Here is a 17,081-nt window from a genome sequence, read left to right as displayed (position 1 = left end):
TAAAAGTAGTAGTGCTAGCTCCTCTCCTGACCATGACCAGTGGAGTACCTTTCAGCACAGTAACTTAGCAATACACTACAGTAAATGAAGTCCTAAATACAGAAACATACATCAGGCTGCGTGCATCTGTCGATGCAGAGGCCACGAAGGTTTTATTCCATGATCTAAAAAGATACAGAAAAGTAGTTCAGTTAGGACTGAGCTTGTGTTGTATATGTACATACGGTACAAACTAATTAGTTCATGTGATCAGTAACTGGAAATGTATGTAGACTACCGGTCATGATTCAGAAACAAGGGAAGGGAAGGGAGTCCAAGCAACAGAGCAGGTTGCAGGACAGGCATCTGTTCTTACCTTTCATGCAAAAAAGGGGGGAATTGACTGATAAGGAGATCACGCCGGCGTTCACTCGATCGGCGACGCTTGATCAACCAATGATCGACACTGCCGTGGGAATGGTTCCTTCAAGTCGCGTCGTTGAAGACGGAACATATGCAAAATTGGAACGCATCTGAAGATAATGGTGCCTGGCTACAGGAAAACGGAACAGGGAGAGGATGAAAAGAGGGAAAGCAACCTGAAGTAGTGAAGTGCAAGATGTTCTCGCACAGGAACTGAAAAGGCAACTAGCCGTTCATAATTGAGTTAATCGAAGGATTATTTTTGGACAACATACATTGAGTAAAATGAACTAGAAAGTGCCGATGTAAATCTGGTGTGACAATTGAGCCTAGGTGCTTACACTAGCGGGTGTGCGCGTGATGCATACTGGAATGAGAGTCTGAGAGGGAGTTGAGTGGATCAACCCAACAAACAAGCACATTTCAGAAGGCTAACAACGTGAAAAAATGTTATTAACCTTTTCCCCTGACGTTTCTTCACCATATTGGTAAACAATTAACGACGATATAGTGTGTCCTTTTGCGATAGGATGAGGATGCAGTTAAAACACATATCTAGCTTCAGTCCAGACTAGACAGTAATGATGTATATACAAGAACATAGTCATAGAAGTTGTATCTGCAGTCTAGACCAGATCGAATAGAATGCATATTATAGTATTGCAACTAGACGAGTTAGGAGGATTTAGGAACTTAAGATCCACTACAAGTTAATTCATAAACTTCATGGGCAGTACTCCCACTAGCATCAATCATACTTGCACAGCCTGCATGCGGTTTGGTTACTGCTCAAATTGATCCCTTCATATGTTGCGGTAATTTGGACCGAAGATTTTTCCCAGAAATGCACGGGAGAAGACTTAATTTGGTGGTCACAACTCACAAGCGCAGTGTTTGTTCAAGACTTCAGTCTCAGTTTTGTCCTTACGGCAGAGGATAATCACGTAATTAATCAATTATGTTCTTCTGTCGGAATTAGGGGCCATGTGAAATTAGCGTGTCTGTTAGGCTCTGTTTATTTTTTTATTTTGATTATAGGTTCTAGCATAAAAACAAAAACAAAAGGTCACAATTTAAAAGTTAATTATCACAATTCACGATCTATGTTGTACTACAAAATCTCATAATCCATAATCTGATGAAAAGGCTATAAAATTTGTCAAGATTCATAGCAAAAACAAATAGAGCCTTAAACGAGTCCAGCTTCTTGCCTTCTTCAATCAAGCAGACTCTAGCCTAGGTAATCTTGCTATAACGCTACGGTTGTTCTCCTAAGCCTGAATTGACCGTGCTCATATTACAGAGTACAGGCTCTTCAAAGCACAGGTCGCAAGCAGTATAAACTTGCAGCACGACAACTCTGATTAGGCCGACGGGCCCACGATAAACCCGCGAAAAGAACATGTGATCAGCGTGGCCTCCTGGCCGGCCGGCCGCCGCCACGACCTTTGCTTCCAAAGCAGGGCAACCAAACGCGATCAAAACAGGATATGTTCCTCGCCACCAAATCGGCATCGAAATCGCACAAGAAAGTGAACTCAGATGAGCCAAAATATCGAGGAGAGTGACCAGAGTACAAACAAACTACATCAGTATTTACATCTCTGCAGCCGATAAACTAAACTGCATGAATCGAACAAGCAGAAAAGCAAACTAAACACATACCATGAGAAACTTGATGAACTCTGATTAGCCCTTTTCTTTTGTTTCTAATCTTCACTCTCCCTTCCCATGAGCTCCTCGATGCATGGACGCACGTACCTTGATCAGTTACTCCTTATTCATGCAAAGAACCCAGTGGCGTTGTTGTTAGCGGCGGACGCCGGCGGCATGTGGGGCATCTGAGCCACTTGCATGCTCTGCAGGAGCATCCTGTCCTCCACCGACGCGAGCCCGTGGGCCGCAAACACGTCGCCGGTGCTGCCGCCATGCAGGCTGTTGTAACCAAATGTCGCGCCGGTGTACTGCTGCTGCCTGCGGAGCTGATCCTGGATTGTCGCCGGAGGCTGATGGCTCCGGTGGAGGTGATCGAAGGACATGACGGCCGAGGGAGGCGGGAAGCCGTAGTCGGCGGAGAAGTTGATGACCGGAACGCCGGCAGGCCCCGCGAACGAGCCGGCGGGCGGGGCCGGGATGCCGGTGAACTGCTGCACCATGGCGCGGAAGTTGGCGGTGTCCGTGTTGAGCAGCGTCACGGGCGCGCGGCGCGACGCGCGGGACCGCCTCCGCGCCGGCTTGACAACCCGGCCCCCCTCGACGCCGGGCTTCTGGCTGGCCTTGGTCGGGCTGCCGCCAGACCCGGCCGACGTTGGGCTCGTCGCGGCGGCGGCGGCGATGTTAGCGTCCGCCGCGACGCCGTCCGCGCAACCGGTGGGCGGTTCCATGCTGTGCTCGTGGTCGTAGAGCCTGGCCCATTGCGCAAAGCTGGAGTCGGTGTCGCTCATCGCCATGGACATTAGTAGAGCTAGCTCCTTCGCAGTACCGGAAGAGGAGTAGGAGACGGCCAGCGAGCACGGCCATTTATAATGACCCGGCCGGGGTCAACCGGACGATGCCGTCCGTTGGAGAAACGAGGTCGTCCGATCTACGGCTCGGATCCGCCAACGTGTCGCGGTCCCGGAGGTGGCTGGCCCGTGAGCGCTTCCCACCTTCCGAGAAGCGTCGTTGATCCGTCCGCTCGTGGAGGAGGAGGCGGCGGCCCACCGGTCAGCGGGTCAGGTCGCGCAACGTGGCCACGCGGGGCCCACGTCACCGTCGTCGCCGGGGGGCCTCGGGGTTGGCAAGCAACCGGCACGATCGGCGGGTCACGTCGCACGGCGATCCATCTTTATTTCGGAGGGGGATTTTAGCTGGCACGTACTACGCCCCGTCCATTTCACAGGCGGGCGGGCGAGCGACGCTGATCTTACACGCAGCATGTGAAGGCGGCGACCGAGCACAAACGAGCTCGATGCGGCAGGGAACCTTCGGCAGAAACTGCAGAGAAGAGGAGGCCCCAAGCGGATGAGTGGAAGCGCCGGCGATTCGTTCAGTGCGTGGATGCAAGAATCCACGATGATTTCAGCACATGCCATTTGGGGGTCACCGTCAGTATCCTCCTAGAAGAAGATAGTGTCTACATTAAGCCAAAAATTTCTCTGCAATTGAGCAGCCATTGCAAACGCCCTCGTCCGATCAGCGACAAATTGAAAAGGCGTGGTGAGAATCCGGCGTGGTGGGATAGTGGGGTGGGATCACGAGCTGCCGTTGGTCAGGCGGTTGCACCATGCTTCTCATTTGCACAGAAAAGTTGGCCGTCTACGTTAACCCGGTCGCCAAGTTTCAGGCTCGTATCTTTTTCTCGGTTCCGCTTTTGCCGCCGTGGTGTTCCCTCTGATCGATGCTTGAACTCGTATCGTTGGAACTTTCCAACTGTGAGCATCAGTAATGTGATGAACTGCCAAGATAAAAAGAATGATATGCCATCGGCTTCGACTTGCCTCAGTGACTACAAGTCTGCAATACCCTTGTGCCTCTGTCCTTCGGGCTTTGGGCCCGTGCAAAGAGGTTTTCTCGGTGGATGATTAGATTAGAATGTGGAAATATCGCATTTTACATGATATTAACGCATATATCAAAACAGTGGCATATACATGAACCCTCTATCCACAGTCCCACACCGTACAAATTACCTTAAAGAAAGGATGGCAATATTTACAAACATTTTCCTGGTAAAGACACAAATATTTGCTTGAAGAAGCACCCAACCCAACTTGGGCGGATCTATTGTGCGATCCATGGCGCAGTTGTAAGCCCCCAAGCTCCCTCCCCCCCCCCCCCCCCCCTTCTCATTTTTTGCAAGAGAAGAAGAGAAGAAAATAGAGATGAGATGAAAGAGGAGGAGAAGAAGAGCATCCCCTACTTGCTTCCCCTGCTTCCGCCACTGAGCTTGACCAACTACAAGTCAAGCTGAAATCAACTTGGCTTAATATATGGTGGCCCCAACTGTGATAACTAGCTTGAGTAAATAAACTAAGTGTATCTCTCAATTAATAGTTTGCTGTAAAAAAATCTTAATTAGCGTGAAAGCAACAATGCAGGATTACGTAGTTATATAGGACATCTTATGCACGCGATGACGCACGCATTATACTGAGACGAAGCTGTGGAAAGCACAATACTTGTAACATGCATGCACAGTTGAGGTCATATATACGCTTGCTCAAGCCAGCTTTCGCAAATGGAAAGGTATTAGCCCTCCAAAGTGTGATACTAACTCAAGGTTCATAGATCGATCTGCAGATCCTCATCCCTGTTCTGAACAGTTCAAGGAATAATACGCTGAATATGCATAGGGTCTAAATGATGACCCTGGTTCCGAACACACTCATCTCACGCTATATATGATCGGTTGTGCTCCCTACGGAACAAGCAGTGTTAACATCGTCGGAGCTTCATCAGCTAATCACTGCTTACTCTGTGTTTGACACATGGCGTACGTTCCTTGGGAATTTGATGCACTTCAATTCACTGATTCGTTCAGTTTTTATGAAAGCAAAGCGGCAAAACCAGCAACCCCACATCTAGAAGTAGACAGATCCGTGACGTGCGAGCTGACGCTTGGCCTTGCATGAGTCGGTCAGGCCATTGACTGTTATCATGCATGCATCTTCGTCTTCTCTCACGTGCTCTATTGCTATCGTCCCGGTTTTAGCATGGTAATGCTGCTGCTGCTGCACATTTTATATTGAGGAAAAGATCATGTTCCATGAGAAAATAACTTAGAACATGAGGTTTCCAACTACTAGCATGCATTTCAAATGATTAAATGATCTTTGAAGTTTCCTCAAACTCGTAGGCTCTCGCAACTCCAAGGGTGACCTAGGGTTTGCTTGCCGCCACCACCTTCCACCGGAAGCCACCATCCATCACCTCTGCACCGAACCTCACCCTACTCCTTTGCTAGATCGATCTGTCCCGCCTTGACGACGGTGAAAGCCCTCTGTCGACCACCTATCGTCGCTCCACCAGTCACATAGTCCTTGCTCCAGAGCACCATCCTCACCTCTAGCTAGCGCCCACGTCGTCCCCTCTGCCCCTACTTGACCTCCCTCTTTCTCAATGACACCACTGGCTTGTCCACCTCGATGCAAAGACACCACCGCTAAAGTCATCGCCCTTACTCCAAAGCCGTGGATCAATGACACCACTGGCTCGTCCACCTCGATGCAAAGACACCACCGCTAAAGTCATTGCCCCTGCTCCAAAGCCGTGGATGACCGTCATCGTCCCTATGCCAGATCCGAGGAAGGTATTGGTGGAGAAAATATGGACCTTCATGTCCAAGGCAGAACTCAAAATCAAGACAGAGACATCAAAGTTCCACCTCAAGGGAAAGAAGGCAACTTCACAAAATCTCCCATGTGCTCTAGGTCTTCCACACAAAGACATTTGACCGCTACTTCATCTGCTTAGCTCCAGACCATCGTGATTCTTCTTGCATGGGTCTAACCTGGTGCTTCCGCTGCCAATGCTCTGGTCACCGGGATAAGGAGTGTCAATCGTCATCCCACCACTGCACAACCGGGAGCCATTTACACGATGATGTGAGTTGAGAGTGCTCATGCTCCTCGGACCATCATGTCTGGTGTGGAGGTCAGCATGACAGGCGTCAACAGGCCGATGCCCGCCAGTTGACGGCATTGCTACCCTTGCCCACAGGACAGCCCAACCTAGCTCCTTCCCATCCATCGCCACCATTGCCAGATGAGCTTAAGGTCAACGAGGTGGCTACGTTCTAGGATCTCTTCTCTCTTCAAGCGGCTTCAATCCGAGATGAGTTTCGTAACATGCTAAGAGACCAGGTATGCGAACATGTGCAAATCACTATCTCAATTCTTCTAACCAGTCTCCAAGGTTTGCAGGAGGTTAGTGCCAACTGGATGTGTGACACCGAGGTATAATTCATCAAGGCATCCTGCTTGGCCGACAGATTGTGCATCCTTGAGACTTCCTTACACGCTTGTGGGAATTGTGCCCTGTCTACTGCTCTAACGCACAAACGGTCAGTGAGTGGTGTTTGCGGCTCAGGTTTGACCAACATGACTGATCATGCTCTGTCAAAAGCTATAGGACTGACTTCGGAGATGCTAGCCACCCATGCTACTGACCCACGACGAGTTAGGTGCGGCACTTGAGCACTTTGATTGGTCCATTCGAGGTGTGGTGGCCTCCGAACAGATGGTGAATGTGCAAAAAGTTGAGATTGGTGATGCTTGCAATGGCGATGTGCTATCATCTTCTCGTAGGCCTGATGGAGCCCCAGAGCCGATTGCACACCCTACTATTGGTGCTCCCTTGGAAAGCTCACTTCTCGAGGATGGTCAGCTAGCGGACCACACCCTTGTTGTGACCCATGCCATACGTGACGCCCTCACCTTAATGACCCCTCTATGACTAACTCTTCGGCATCGACAAATTACAACGTAGCATTCCTAGGAGCTAGACCCACCTCTAAGGCAGAACAAGGTACCAACCACCCACCAATTATTGTAGTGCGGTGGGTGGAGGACCTCTTCACTACCTCCGCGTGTCCCAAACTGCAACACCAACCACCCTCGCCCCCTGACAAAGGCACCAACGAGACATTGATGCCGAACGGTTTACATGTCAATAGTATGTCATAGCGCACTCCTTGCCTCACGGCGACCGATGATGGCCATGCAACATACACAACACAACTTATAATGTAAGCTCGAGATCCTCAATGATGAACTTGAGCCATTGGAAGCCATTATGTGGGAGTACATGTCTATGTTTGAAGGTCCGCTCCAACCGGAGGTGATTTCAGTGTTGATGATTATTTTCAACCTAAACGACAATGTCGTCGTCTAGATGGACAACACCCTTATCGAGCTGGTTGGAGAAGGTGCCATTGACTTGCAGGCTAAGGTTGCACAGGGGCTGCTATAAGAACGTCCTAGTTGATCCAAGGCGTTCTGAGCGTTCTTCTGTTTGCTATCATGGCGATCAATCCACAAGCAAGGAGCGACAATAGATTACTCAGGGAGCTTCTGTCTAAAGAAGTATGTGCACCAGACGACCACTAGAAGCGGGGAGACATTCTACTTCTGTAGATTGAAGACCTTGTCCACCTTCAAATTCTTGCTACATGGGGATTTGTGGAAGAAGTGCTACGCGTGACAAAGAAATGTCTGCGCAACTGTCATTGGAATAGATAAGAGAGGAGTCCAGATTGACGACCTAAGCAGAAGCCATACGATTTATTCACCTCATCCCCCGAGAATAGTTTTCCTTTTATTTTTTTGCGGGCATCGGTGCCCTTTGCATTTCGCCCGTCTGGGACCTGCTCCTGCCTTTTCAATATAAATAGGCAGCTATCTTTCTCGTTTGGTTTAAAAATAAGTAAATGGTCGTGTCATATGGAGTAGAGTTTCTTTGCGGTTTTTCAACGGTGGTACAAGGATGTCGGGCATATGCTGGTTAGGCTGAGTTTGCCTTAGTTCTGTCGAATTGCAGGGAAATAAATTCAGTTTCACCTCCATTTCGAAAAGTTTGTGCCTAATTTCCGCTCATCTAAACAAGCCCTTGTTATGAACATTACATATGTAATTATATATACACACTTTTTCTCCAACACGCATGCACGCGCATGCTTTTACCATGATTTTAGCTGGCTTCTTTCCTAAGCAAATTACCTTTTTTTGACCTTTGACTGACAAAGATTATAGTGACAAAACGGTGTCTCTGTCTTGATCTGAAAACGACCCGTTCTGGAGCTACTCTCTGCTACCACTCTATACCGAAATAAGTATTAGTACTTTACCAGTTACCACACAAGGCATATAGATTACTGGTTGATTGATTCACGGTAGTAAGATGAAGTTAGAAGTTAAGGATAAAGCTCAGTTGGAATAAACATGGCGAGAATTTGACCTTTGAACCCTTGATTGGTGGGAAGGGAGCAGCGAACCGGTCAATTGACGGGTCTCGGCACCAACTCCTCCCAGGCTTGGCGCTGAAGGCAAGAAGAGCTGGTCGCCGTGACAACATCACAACATCAGTATGAGTACTGTATAATAGAAGATTAAATCAGCCATTCCAATGCCATTGTTGACGCTGACTATTATACGGCTCTATATATATATATATATATATATATATATATATAAATAGGAGAATGCAGTTTTGATCTTCTACTGGCAGAGCATCAAAGCGTCCGTGCGGGGTTCAGATAGGAAAGAAACGAGTAATCCAGAGGGACCTGACGCGTTGAGCCAACTTTCGCGCTGCACGGGCGCACGGCACCGACGACCGTACCAGACCACATGCGTTCCGGGCCTTCCTCGAGCCAAACCTCGCGCTGATGCCATGAGCAGAGCGCGACGTGGCGCCGCTTCCGTTTCAGCTGAGATTTCGCGATCAATCCAAGGCTAGACACCGACGAAACCGGAAGAACGTGTCTTGACACGCGGCGTGAGTGGCTGGAGTCAGCAGGCCGGCGGCCGTGGAGCGCGGGGCTGCCGTGACTTGTGGGGAGCTTGCTGATCAGCCTGCGGTGACCCAGAGCAAGAGGCTACTGCTGCCGACAGGGCTTGACTTCTCATCGGGCCGGGGCTGTTTATTATGGGCCCAAATTATCGCAACTGTATCTGGGCTAAATTCTTTGTAAAAGTAGCCAGCATTTGTTGCGCCTTTTCCAGCCCATATGTACTCCACCGATAGCGATAGCCCAAATTCGCTATCGAATCCAGCCCATATGTGAACAACTCTTCGATCTAAAAGTGCGCGGACAAATTCCCGAAGCCCAAAGATGCTTAGCAAAATACTTCCACAAATACGACGTGACCTTATTCATAGTTCCACTGCATTAGCACGTGCAAATGAAGATTGCAATGTGTCAAGCAGCTTCTGGCCCCGGTGCAAGTGTTTGTATGAGAGAGAGAGAGAGAGAGAGAGAGAGAGAGAGAGATGCTGCCTGCAGCATGGAATGGTCAATTGGGCAGAGGGAGGGACCAGCGGTCAAAAGGATGGACAATGATGAGGGTGGGGCCGGGGTAATGTAATCTGAGTGCACAGCAGGGCGCTGGCGCTGCCTCCCTTTCCCCTGCAAGAAAGATCAAGAGAGGCAGTAACCCGTGGGGCGCAGCAAGCAATTGCATCGCATGCAACGCAAGCCCACTGGACTGGACCACCTAATTCATTTCTGCATCTCTCTTTCACTTCACCATTATTGGGTTGGGCCTCTCCATCTCGAACAACATTGTATCATCCTCGACCACTCAGATTCGTATGTATGTCCTCTGTCGTTAGCTTCTTGGTTGATCTATTCTGGGAGGGAAGCATGGCCTGCAGAGATAGAGGCACCTACATGGATCTCTGCTGCGGCTGGCCAGCCAATCAAGCGCGGTCAAGCGCACGATCGATTGGCGCGGCAGGATTCCGAGCATGGAGACGGGGCGACTGCATGCATGCGGCAGGGGAGACACGGCCGTGCCCCAGAAAACACCACCACCCATGGTCCAGTCCAGGCCGGGTCTGGAACCCATCCATCTCCCACGGACGTACCGCGCGCCATTATTTCCTTGGCTCGCTCGCTCGCCACTGACGGCCTGCACGCGCCCCTGCGGCCGTGGTCCTCGTCCTCGTCGTCTTGACGCTGCCCGCGAGGCAACAAAGCCTGCTCGACCGGCCCCACCACAAAGACCGGTGCAAGGAAAGGAAACAGTTCTGTCCTCGGGGAAAAATCGGAGAAGAAACCGCAACAACTCCTCTTGTGGTGGCATCTTTGCTCCGCTGCAGTGCTGCTGTTTGGTTCTTACGAGTTAGGTCAAGTTGACAAGAGATCAAAACACTCTGAAATGTAAAGGTTTGAAGCATCTCTCTACCAACTTTCTGTGCAGAATCCAGGTTCTAGATTAAGCTAAGGCCTACTGCAACAAAGCAAATGTTGCATTGTATAGGCCCTCTGTAGGTCGGTCTTCTGAAGTTTGTACTTACATCTTGGTCTCAAATTCAGATCGTTAAGTTTGGGGGTGCGAGAGGTCGAGAAGAGAATCTGGGAGAGATTGCGGTAAGAATAGAGTGTGCATGTTATGCTGTGATGGGGTTGGTTGGTTGGGTCGCATGTGATAAAGCTGACACGGGATGTAGGGAGAGAGAGAGAGAGAGAGAGAGAGGACCAGGCATTGCAAAGTTTGCAACACGTCAATCATTGGAGAAAGGAACGGTCCTCGCTACTCGCTAGTAGAGTAGTAGCTCGTTGCTGCAGGCGTTGGTTGCTGATCGTTACGGCTGCCCGTCCAAGATTGGCAAAAACCACAGCATTTCAGCCACCTTTCCGGCCACCGTTCAGTTGTACGTATTAGAAATGCACTAGAAATAATCAATGGGAAATACGTCATAAGATGGGGAGGAGTTTTCCATTGCAAGATTGAAAAATCTTGTGTGTCGTTTGACTAATGTAGAAAGCTTTTATCAAAGATTTGCCAATATTATATAAGCTTGAAAAGCTATGGACTAGGGGTAAAAAAAAAAAAGGTGCAACATTGACACTATGCTTACACATTGCTTGCGGGTCCATGATGCTGGTGCGTTGTCTTAATTCATAATCTGACAAACCATGTTCCTGACGTAAATCCCAGTACAATATCACACGTGTGACAGTGAATGGGCAGCGTGCAACAATCAAACGGTGGTTGATATGAATCGAAAATTTGCAGGACCCTACCGAGCTAGGGCCGGGTTAATTTTAGAGAGCAAAACGTGGTGGCACGGTGATCACAGGTGACAGTGGGCTGCTTGCTTGAGCAACGTGGCCGCCGGCTCGCCGGATCTCGCTGGGCCATAACGATATCTCTCTTGCTCGGATGGAAAGGTGAAAAGATCAGTGCCCGGCCAGGACGAGCCAATAGTTAAAAGTGCGAAACTCTGCACACTGAAACAGGCAATTATGTACCGCCTGTCAGTTTTTCATGACCACCCTTTGACACACGGTACTTCGTTACATGCGTGTGTGGTCGATCGATGAAATGGATCTAGGCACGCGTACGTGTGAATTGACGTGTTGTGAACAGCAGCAGAGAGCGTACGTGTACGTGTGCGTGGTTACCGTTGCCCGATGCGGGCGGCTCGGCGACACGCTCGGGACCATGTACGGCCCCGGCCCAGGCCCAGTGCGTTGGGCTCGTAGGCGTGGCTGAATCGTGCGTACGTGCGTGGTCCTGCCTCCTGCGTGCGTCCCGGGGCACGAGCGGCGGCATGCGTTGCCGACCTCGGATCACCTCCTCCCACCCCACTCGGCGCTTGCCATTGGCGCGCGATCACGTTCCAAAACGACGCCACGGCTGTCCCCGGCCGGCCGGCCTGCCCGGCCCCCGCGCGCACGGCTTGCTCGCGGCCGCCGTGCCGTTGGTGGGAGCTAGCCAAGCGAAAACGCAACCCCCACCGGTGGCCGGCCAGCACGGGTACTGCGAAGCGGAAAATAGTTGGACGGCCACGTGATTCCCGTTCCGCCCCGCTCCGCCCGGCAGCGGAACTCTCCTGCATGCCGGTGCCGGCGCTAGCTATTCCCCGGTGGCCAGCCAGCGAGCGATTTTGGATGGGCCGGGCTGCGCGGGAGCCCTGCCTCGCGACGGCACCGCGGGGTCACGGTTGGATTGTGTCGCTTGCAATTTTTGTATTACATGTCATTGAGCACTCATGAGCGTTATGGACATCATGTTTATTTTTTTAGAATTGTTTGATTGAATTCAAATTTGAATTGTTAAACTAAAAGACAAATTATGCAGTGTAAAGCCACTAAAAAATTTACCATATAAATTAGGGTTACAACTATTTTATAAACTACTACATCTATTAAGATGAATATTAGTGAAATTTTCAAGATTTTAGGGAAGTACATTGAAGCCATAAAAAATTAAGCAAGAATTAAAAGCTAATAACTTTGAAGAATTTTAATTCATTTTTGGTTGAATATTTTTTAGTCAAAATAATTAAAATGGATTCAGTATGACTTATAGTATCACTTGGAATAGTTTTGAATTGAGTTCACTGTTCACATGACCCACGCTACAGCTCACCTCCTCTCTCTCTCGGTTGAGCTTCAACTCACCCTCCTCTCTTGCCTTAGGGCCTTGCTGTCGCCTGGATCCGTAGGAGAAGACCACCATGACCTCCTCCATCGGTCGCCGCCTTCATCCTCTCCATCTCGAGGTTGAGTTCGTGCATGCGACTCTGCCTTCCCCATAGCCTGCCTCCATTGAGCTCGACTGCACTTGGACTCATGAACTTTATTATTGATCAAGAAGTGTAACCTATGAAAGAATTTAATGGCTTAAGAGGAGGAGGTGAATTGGGCTATTAAAAAGAAATTATTCATACTGAATTCTAAAACAAGAAGTAACCTTAGCCTAGATGAATTGAAATATGACTACACGATCAAACTAGATAGATGCATAAAAAACAAGTAAGCTAGAATACAAAGTAAATACGAAAAGTAAAGCTTGCTAGTAAGTAAAATACTCAAATGTAAATACAGGAAAGTAAGGAGATGTCAAGAGGACACCAACTTTTCTCGAGGTATCGAACAGTTGACACTTTCCCTTAGTTCTCGTTGGAGCATCCACAAAAGATATTGCTCCCTCTTGAGTCATAAAGTCTCAAGTGCTCACTTATGATTGCCATTTCTCCATCTCCAGATTAACAGGCATCAAACCAAACACATAGTTCTTCTCGGAGCTCCCACAAAAACTCCAAGCGCTTAACGAGACACCTCTAATCACTAAAGACTGACTAGGTGTTGCCAACTATCAAGAGTAATAAGCTAATATTCACTTGACTAAGATCAAACCTAGACTATAGCTAGATGCACAATTACTACTCTCCAAACACTAAAGATGTCTTTAACCATGAATTAAGAACTTTGAAATTCAATCAAGTGCACTCTCTTGCTTCTTGATGACACACACAATGTATGAGCTTTTTTGGGGTCGCAAGAGCGCCAATTGAAACCAAGTGAGGGGGTATTTATAGGCTAGAGATCCCATTGCCTAACATCTCATTTTTTTTAGTTAACATCGGATGATCCGGTGAGTATTTTCTTACAATCACCTGACAATCCGGTGAGTGTAAACTTTAGAACCCCACTGTGCTACTATCGTTAGCTGTTATTGCTGAAACATGATCCCGTGAATTCATCCGGTGTGACTTTGTTCATCACCGGACCATCCGATCAGGAGAACCAAGCCAGACTACCCTTTGCAATCTTCTCTGCAAAAATTAGTCCGTCCTCTTTGCCTTCATCGGACCATCCGATTAGAAGAACCAAGCCAGACTACCCTTTGCAATCTTCTCTGCAAAAATTAGTCTGATGATTTCTCTTTAACTTCACCAAACTATCCGGTGAGTGTAGCTTCTTTTGGAACCAAAAATTCTTTTCCGCAAGAAATGCTCTAGTGCTCCCATATTTCTATCACCGGATAATCCAGTGAATTCAACTTCATTTCACCTAGAAAAAAAATTTCTGCTGAAAAAGCTCCGGTGCTCTCACGAGGAACATCGGACCATCCGGTGCAACACTTTTAAAACTTTTGGCTACGCGTCACTGAGAAAAGGTTCCAGTGAGAATACCTTCTTTGCCACCGAACCATTAGGTGTACTCAATACCTTCCTGAGTTGAGAAGCTAAATTGATTCGGTGAATTCGCCTTTCACATGACCGGACTATTCGGTGAGGTAAACATCTCTGAACTCGTCCCATTTGAACTTCTTTGTGCTTTAACTTCTTGACATCCCTATCATGTGCTTCTATAAGCTACCTAATACTAAAATTTCATAGGTGTGCATCAAACCAAATCTAGACTTAACAAGATCAAGCTACTAATTTTTACCCCTCTTTATAGTACGGTAAAAAGACTAAGAAAAAAGACCTATACTGCTCTAAGTATTCTCCATCTCCCTTGTGATACTTAGAATTAGAAGATTCTTAATCTTGATGCACATCTTCTTTGATCGTTCATATAATCAACTTAGGGACCAAAAATATCCAATCATTATTATGAACTAACATCTTTGATATCCTTTAAAATAAGTTTGTTAGTCACAATGATATAATCATCATTAATCATCGAAACACTTACCACATAACGAGAGGTCTAGAAGCTACAACCTATTCTAAAATTTGCACTCAAAATATGTGTTATGATGGAGTTATATTGTAAACATATGTGTGTTGATTTTTGGCTTATTTTGAGGCATATATTGAGGAATATCAGAATTACCCTCGTTTTAATTAAGTTAATGCTTTGCAATGTTACTATTTAGATGTGTGTTGGTTTATACCGTATCGAATGACAAGCGTGCGATAACTCTCATCTTTACGGACAATCGGCGTGTTCAATTTGGACGGCTCTCGGCGCATTGATTAGGGAACAGTCGTTTGACGAGCGTCACTGTGGACGCCGACCCGTCTGCCGAACGCGTGACAGCGAACCCATGCATCACCAGCGAGACGCGCGACACGACGCGGGGCTAGTTCCGCCGTTGCCGGGACGCGAGCGAGACACCACCAATTATTGTGCGGCCGCGCCGTTGTCTCGTAAAAACTAAATTCCGGAGGCTGACGGCGTAGAGCGGGGGTAAACACACGCACCGTAGCTAGCAGGACAAACCGGTTGCTCAGGTCTCGATCAGCGAGACTACAGTCTGAACGACACATGAGATCGAATTGCAGATTTGGTCGAGTTCTGTGCTGCGCTCATGTGCGCGAGTAGAAATTTCACACGAACGAATTCTGAATTTGTGATGATGGCAGCGGTAAAATTCCCGCTGCATGTTTATCGTATCATCATCGCCACCACCGGTGAGAAGACAGGAGGAGGAGACAGAGGTTAGTAAATGGAGTGGGCAAGATCACATGGAATGAGAAGATTGACTAGATGAGATCCATTCCAGCCTGGAATTTTCAGGGAAGTGAATCCTATCCCCTGTCGTCTTTCTACATGAAAAATAATTATATGAGATATGGTATTGTATATTTGCAATCTTGATCTAATTCATAGTGTAACATATAATAAATTATTTTCTTACTAGTTTCCTCCTATATGATTTCCTCTAATTTCATTATAAATTTTATGATAATTTTTACCATATATTTTTTATAAAATAATAACTTTTACTATATATATCATACTAAGAACGGATCATAATACATACTAGCATGACCTACCTAGTCGTGCTCTTACTGCCCCTGCCTCTGAAGTGACAAATCCCAGTAGCAGGCAGCTCCCCCGTATCGCACACAGCGCCCTGTTCTTCCATCCATGCTGCATCCACCCATGGCTCGTGCCATACAGGACACTACGGCTCGTTGTCTACGCCTGAAATGAGAGGGCGTAGGGCATGAGCGGGGGCAGCCGAACATGTCAATAACTAACCGGCGGGGCCGTCGTCCCTTTCCTCTGGAGGTGCCGTGACAAGACTTGACATGCTAGCTCCAACAGTGAAGCGGAATAGTGTCGGGCAGAGACCAATAGCATCAGTCCATGGATACTGCTCGGCACGCCATGCCATGCATGCATGTAGCGCCGCTGCGCACTGCTGCTGCTGCTACCGTCGTGGTGCCGATCGGCACGCAGGTGCAGGCGTTCAGCTGCAGCAGCGGTAGATGGGCTGCATGAAGAACACATGGACGTCGTACCTGGTGCGTGAGGTGGGATCAGAGCTCACAGCATCGACGAGTCTCGTCAGTCAGTCGCTTCAGTTTCGTTATAAGATCGAGCTCGCCCTGTTTGATCGCATTGTTCTTGTCCGCACTGGTATAAAAAACTGTAAAGCAATATGTTGTTTGCCGGCGGCCTTAAGCATATGCATGTATAGGAGTGAAAAATAGATAGTTGTATTTGAATTATTCAATATTTGTATATGTTAAAATACGAATATGAATATTCATATCCATATTTGTTTCTAAAACGGATACTAAAATGAATGTATTCAAATTCGTTTTTGAGATTCGGATTTAAATGTGGATATATGAATTGCTTTAAATTCGTATATGAAAATGGATACTATTCATATCCGCCAACCAGGTAACCAAATTTTGCTAATATTTTAGAAATTTAGAGGTGAACGAAATTTATATATTCCGGTCCAGTCAAATTGGACCAAATTTCAGTTAAATTTGACAAAAAAAAATTAAATTTCTGACATGAATTTCAAACGAAATTTCTAAAATTTTGGTAATTCCAGTAATTTCAAATGTGAACAGATTTTTTGCTCACCAAAATAAAAATTCTTGTCATTAACGGTGTAGGATATTTGCATACAACCCGATCGAGTAGATATTCGAATGCGGATTCGGATTCGAACTATCCGATTCGTATTCGTATTCGAAGATATTTGGATTTATATTCGTATTCATATTAAAATATAGATAGCAATGTAGAAATTGGATTATTCGATTCGTATCTAATCCGTTTATATCCCCATGCATGCATGAATGGCAAATATATTATTGGTGTGGTAGTGCCAACTTGTATTAACTATATTGTGGAGCCTAGACACAATCTAATATAGCTTCCTACCTCGACGACTTAAATGTATCTAGACGATCTAATATGGTACTAGTATAGTAGTGGTAGTGTATGCTTGTACGGTGCAGCTTTTCTCGGACAAGGCAGCATG

At 47.4% G+C, this 17,081-nt stretch overlaps 1 protein-coding gene across 1 annotated transcript; it reads right to left on the bottom strand.

Annotated features, from left to right (window-relative positions):
* Positions 1-1,893: 1,893 nt before the first annotated feature.
* On the bottom strand, positions 1,894-2,906 carry LOC133927186 (VQ motif-containing protein 22-like). Its single transcript, XM_062373523.1, has one exon. It carries the CDS (start codon positions 2,856-2,858, stop codon positions 2,184-2,186), a length of 675 nt encoding a protein of 224 aa, XP_062229507.1. The 5' UTR covers positions 2,859-2,906; the 3' UTR covers positions 1,894-2,183.
* Positions 2,907-17,081: the final 14,175 nt, after the last annotated feature.

Source organism: Phragmites australis, chromosome 8 (genome assembly GCF_958298935.1).
Source record: "Phragmites australis chromosome 8, lpPhrAust1.1, whole genome shotgun sequence".
NCBI lineage: Eukaryota > Viridiplantae > Streptophyta > Magnoliopsida > Poales > Poaceae > Phragmites > Phragmites australis.
The sequence above is the reverse complement of the archived record's forward strand: the minus strand, read 5'-3'. Positions and strand labels throughout refer to the sequence as shown.

Coding starts and splice junctions, on each gene's coding strand:
- LOC133927186 (XM_062373523.1), bottom strand. CDS start 2,858: ATGTCCATGGCGATGAGCGACACCGACTCCAGCTTTGCGCAATGGGCC.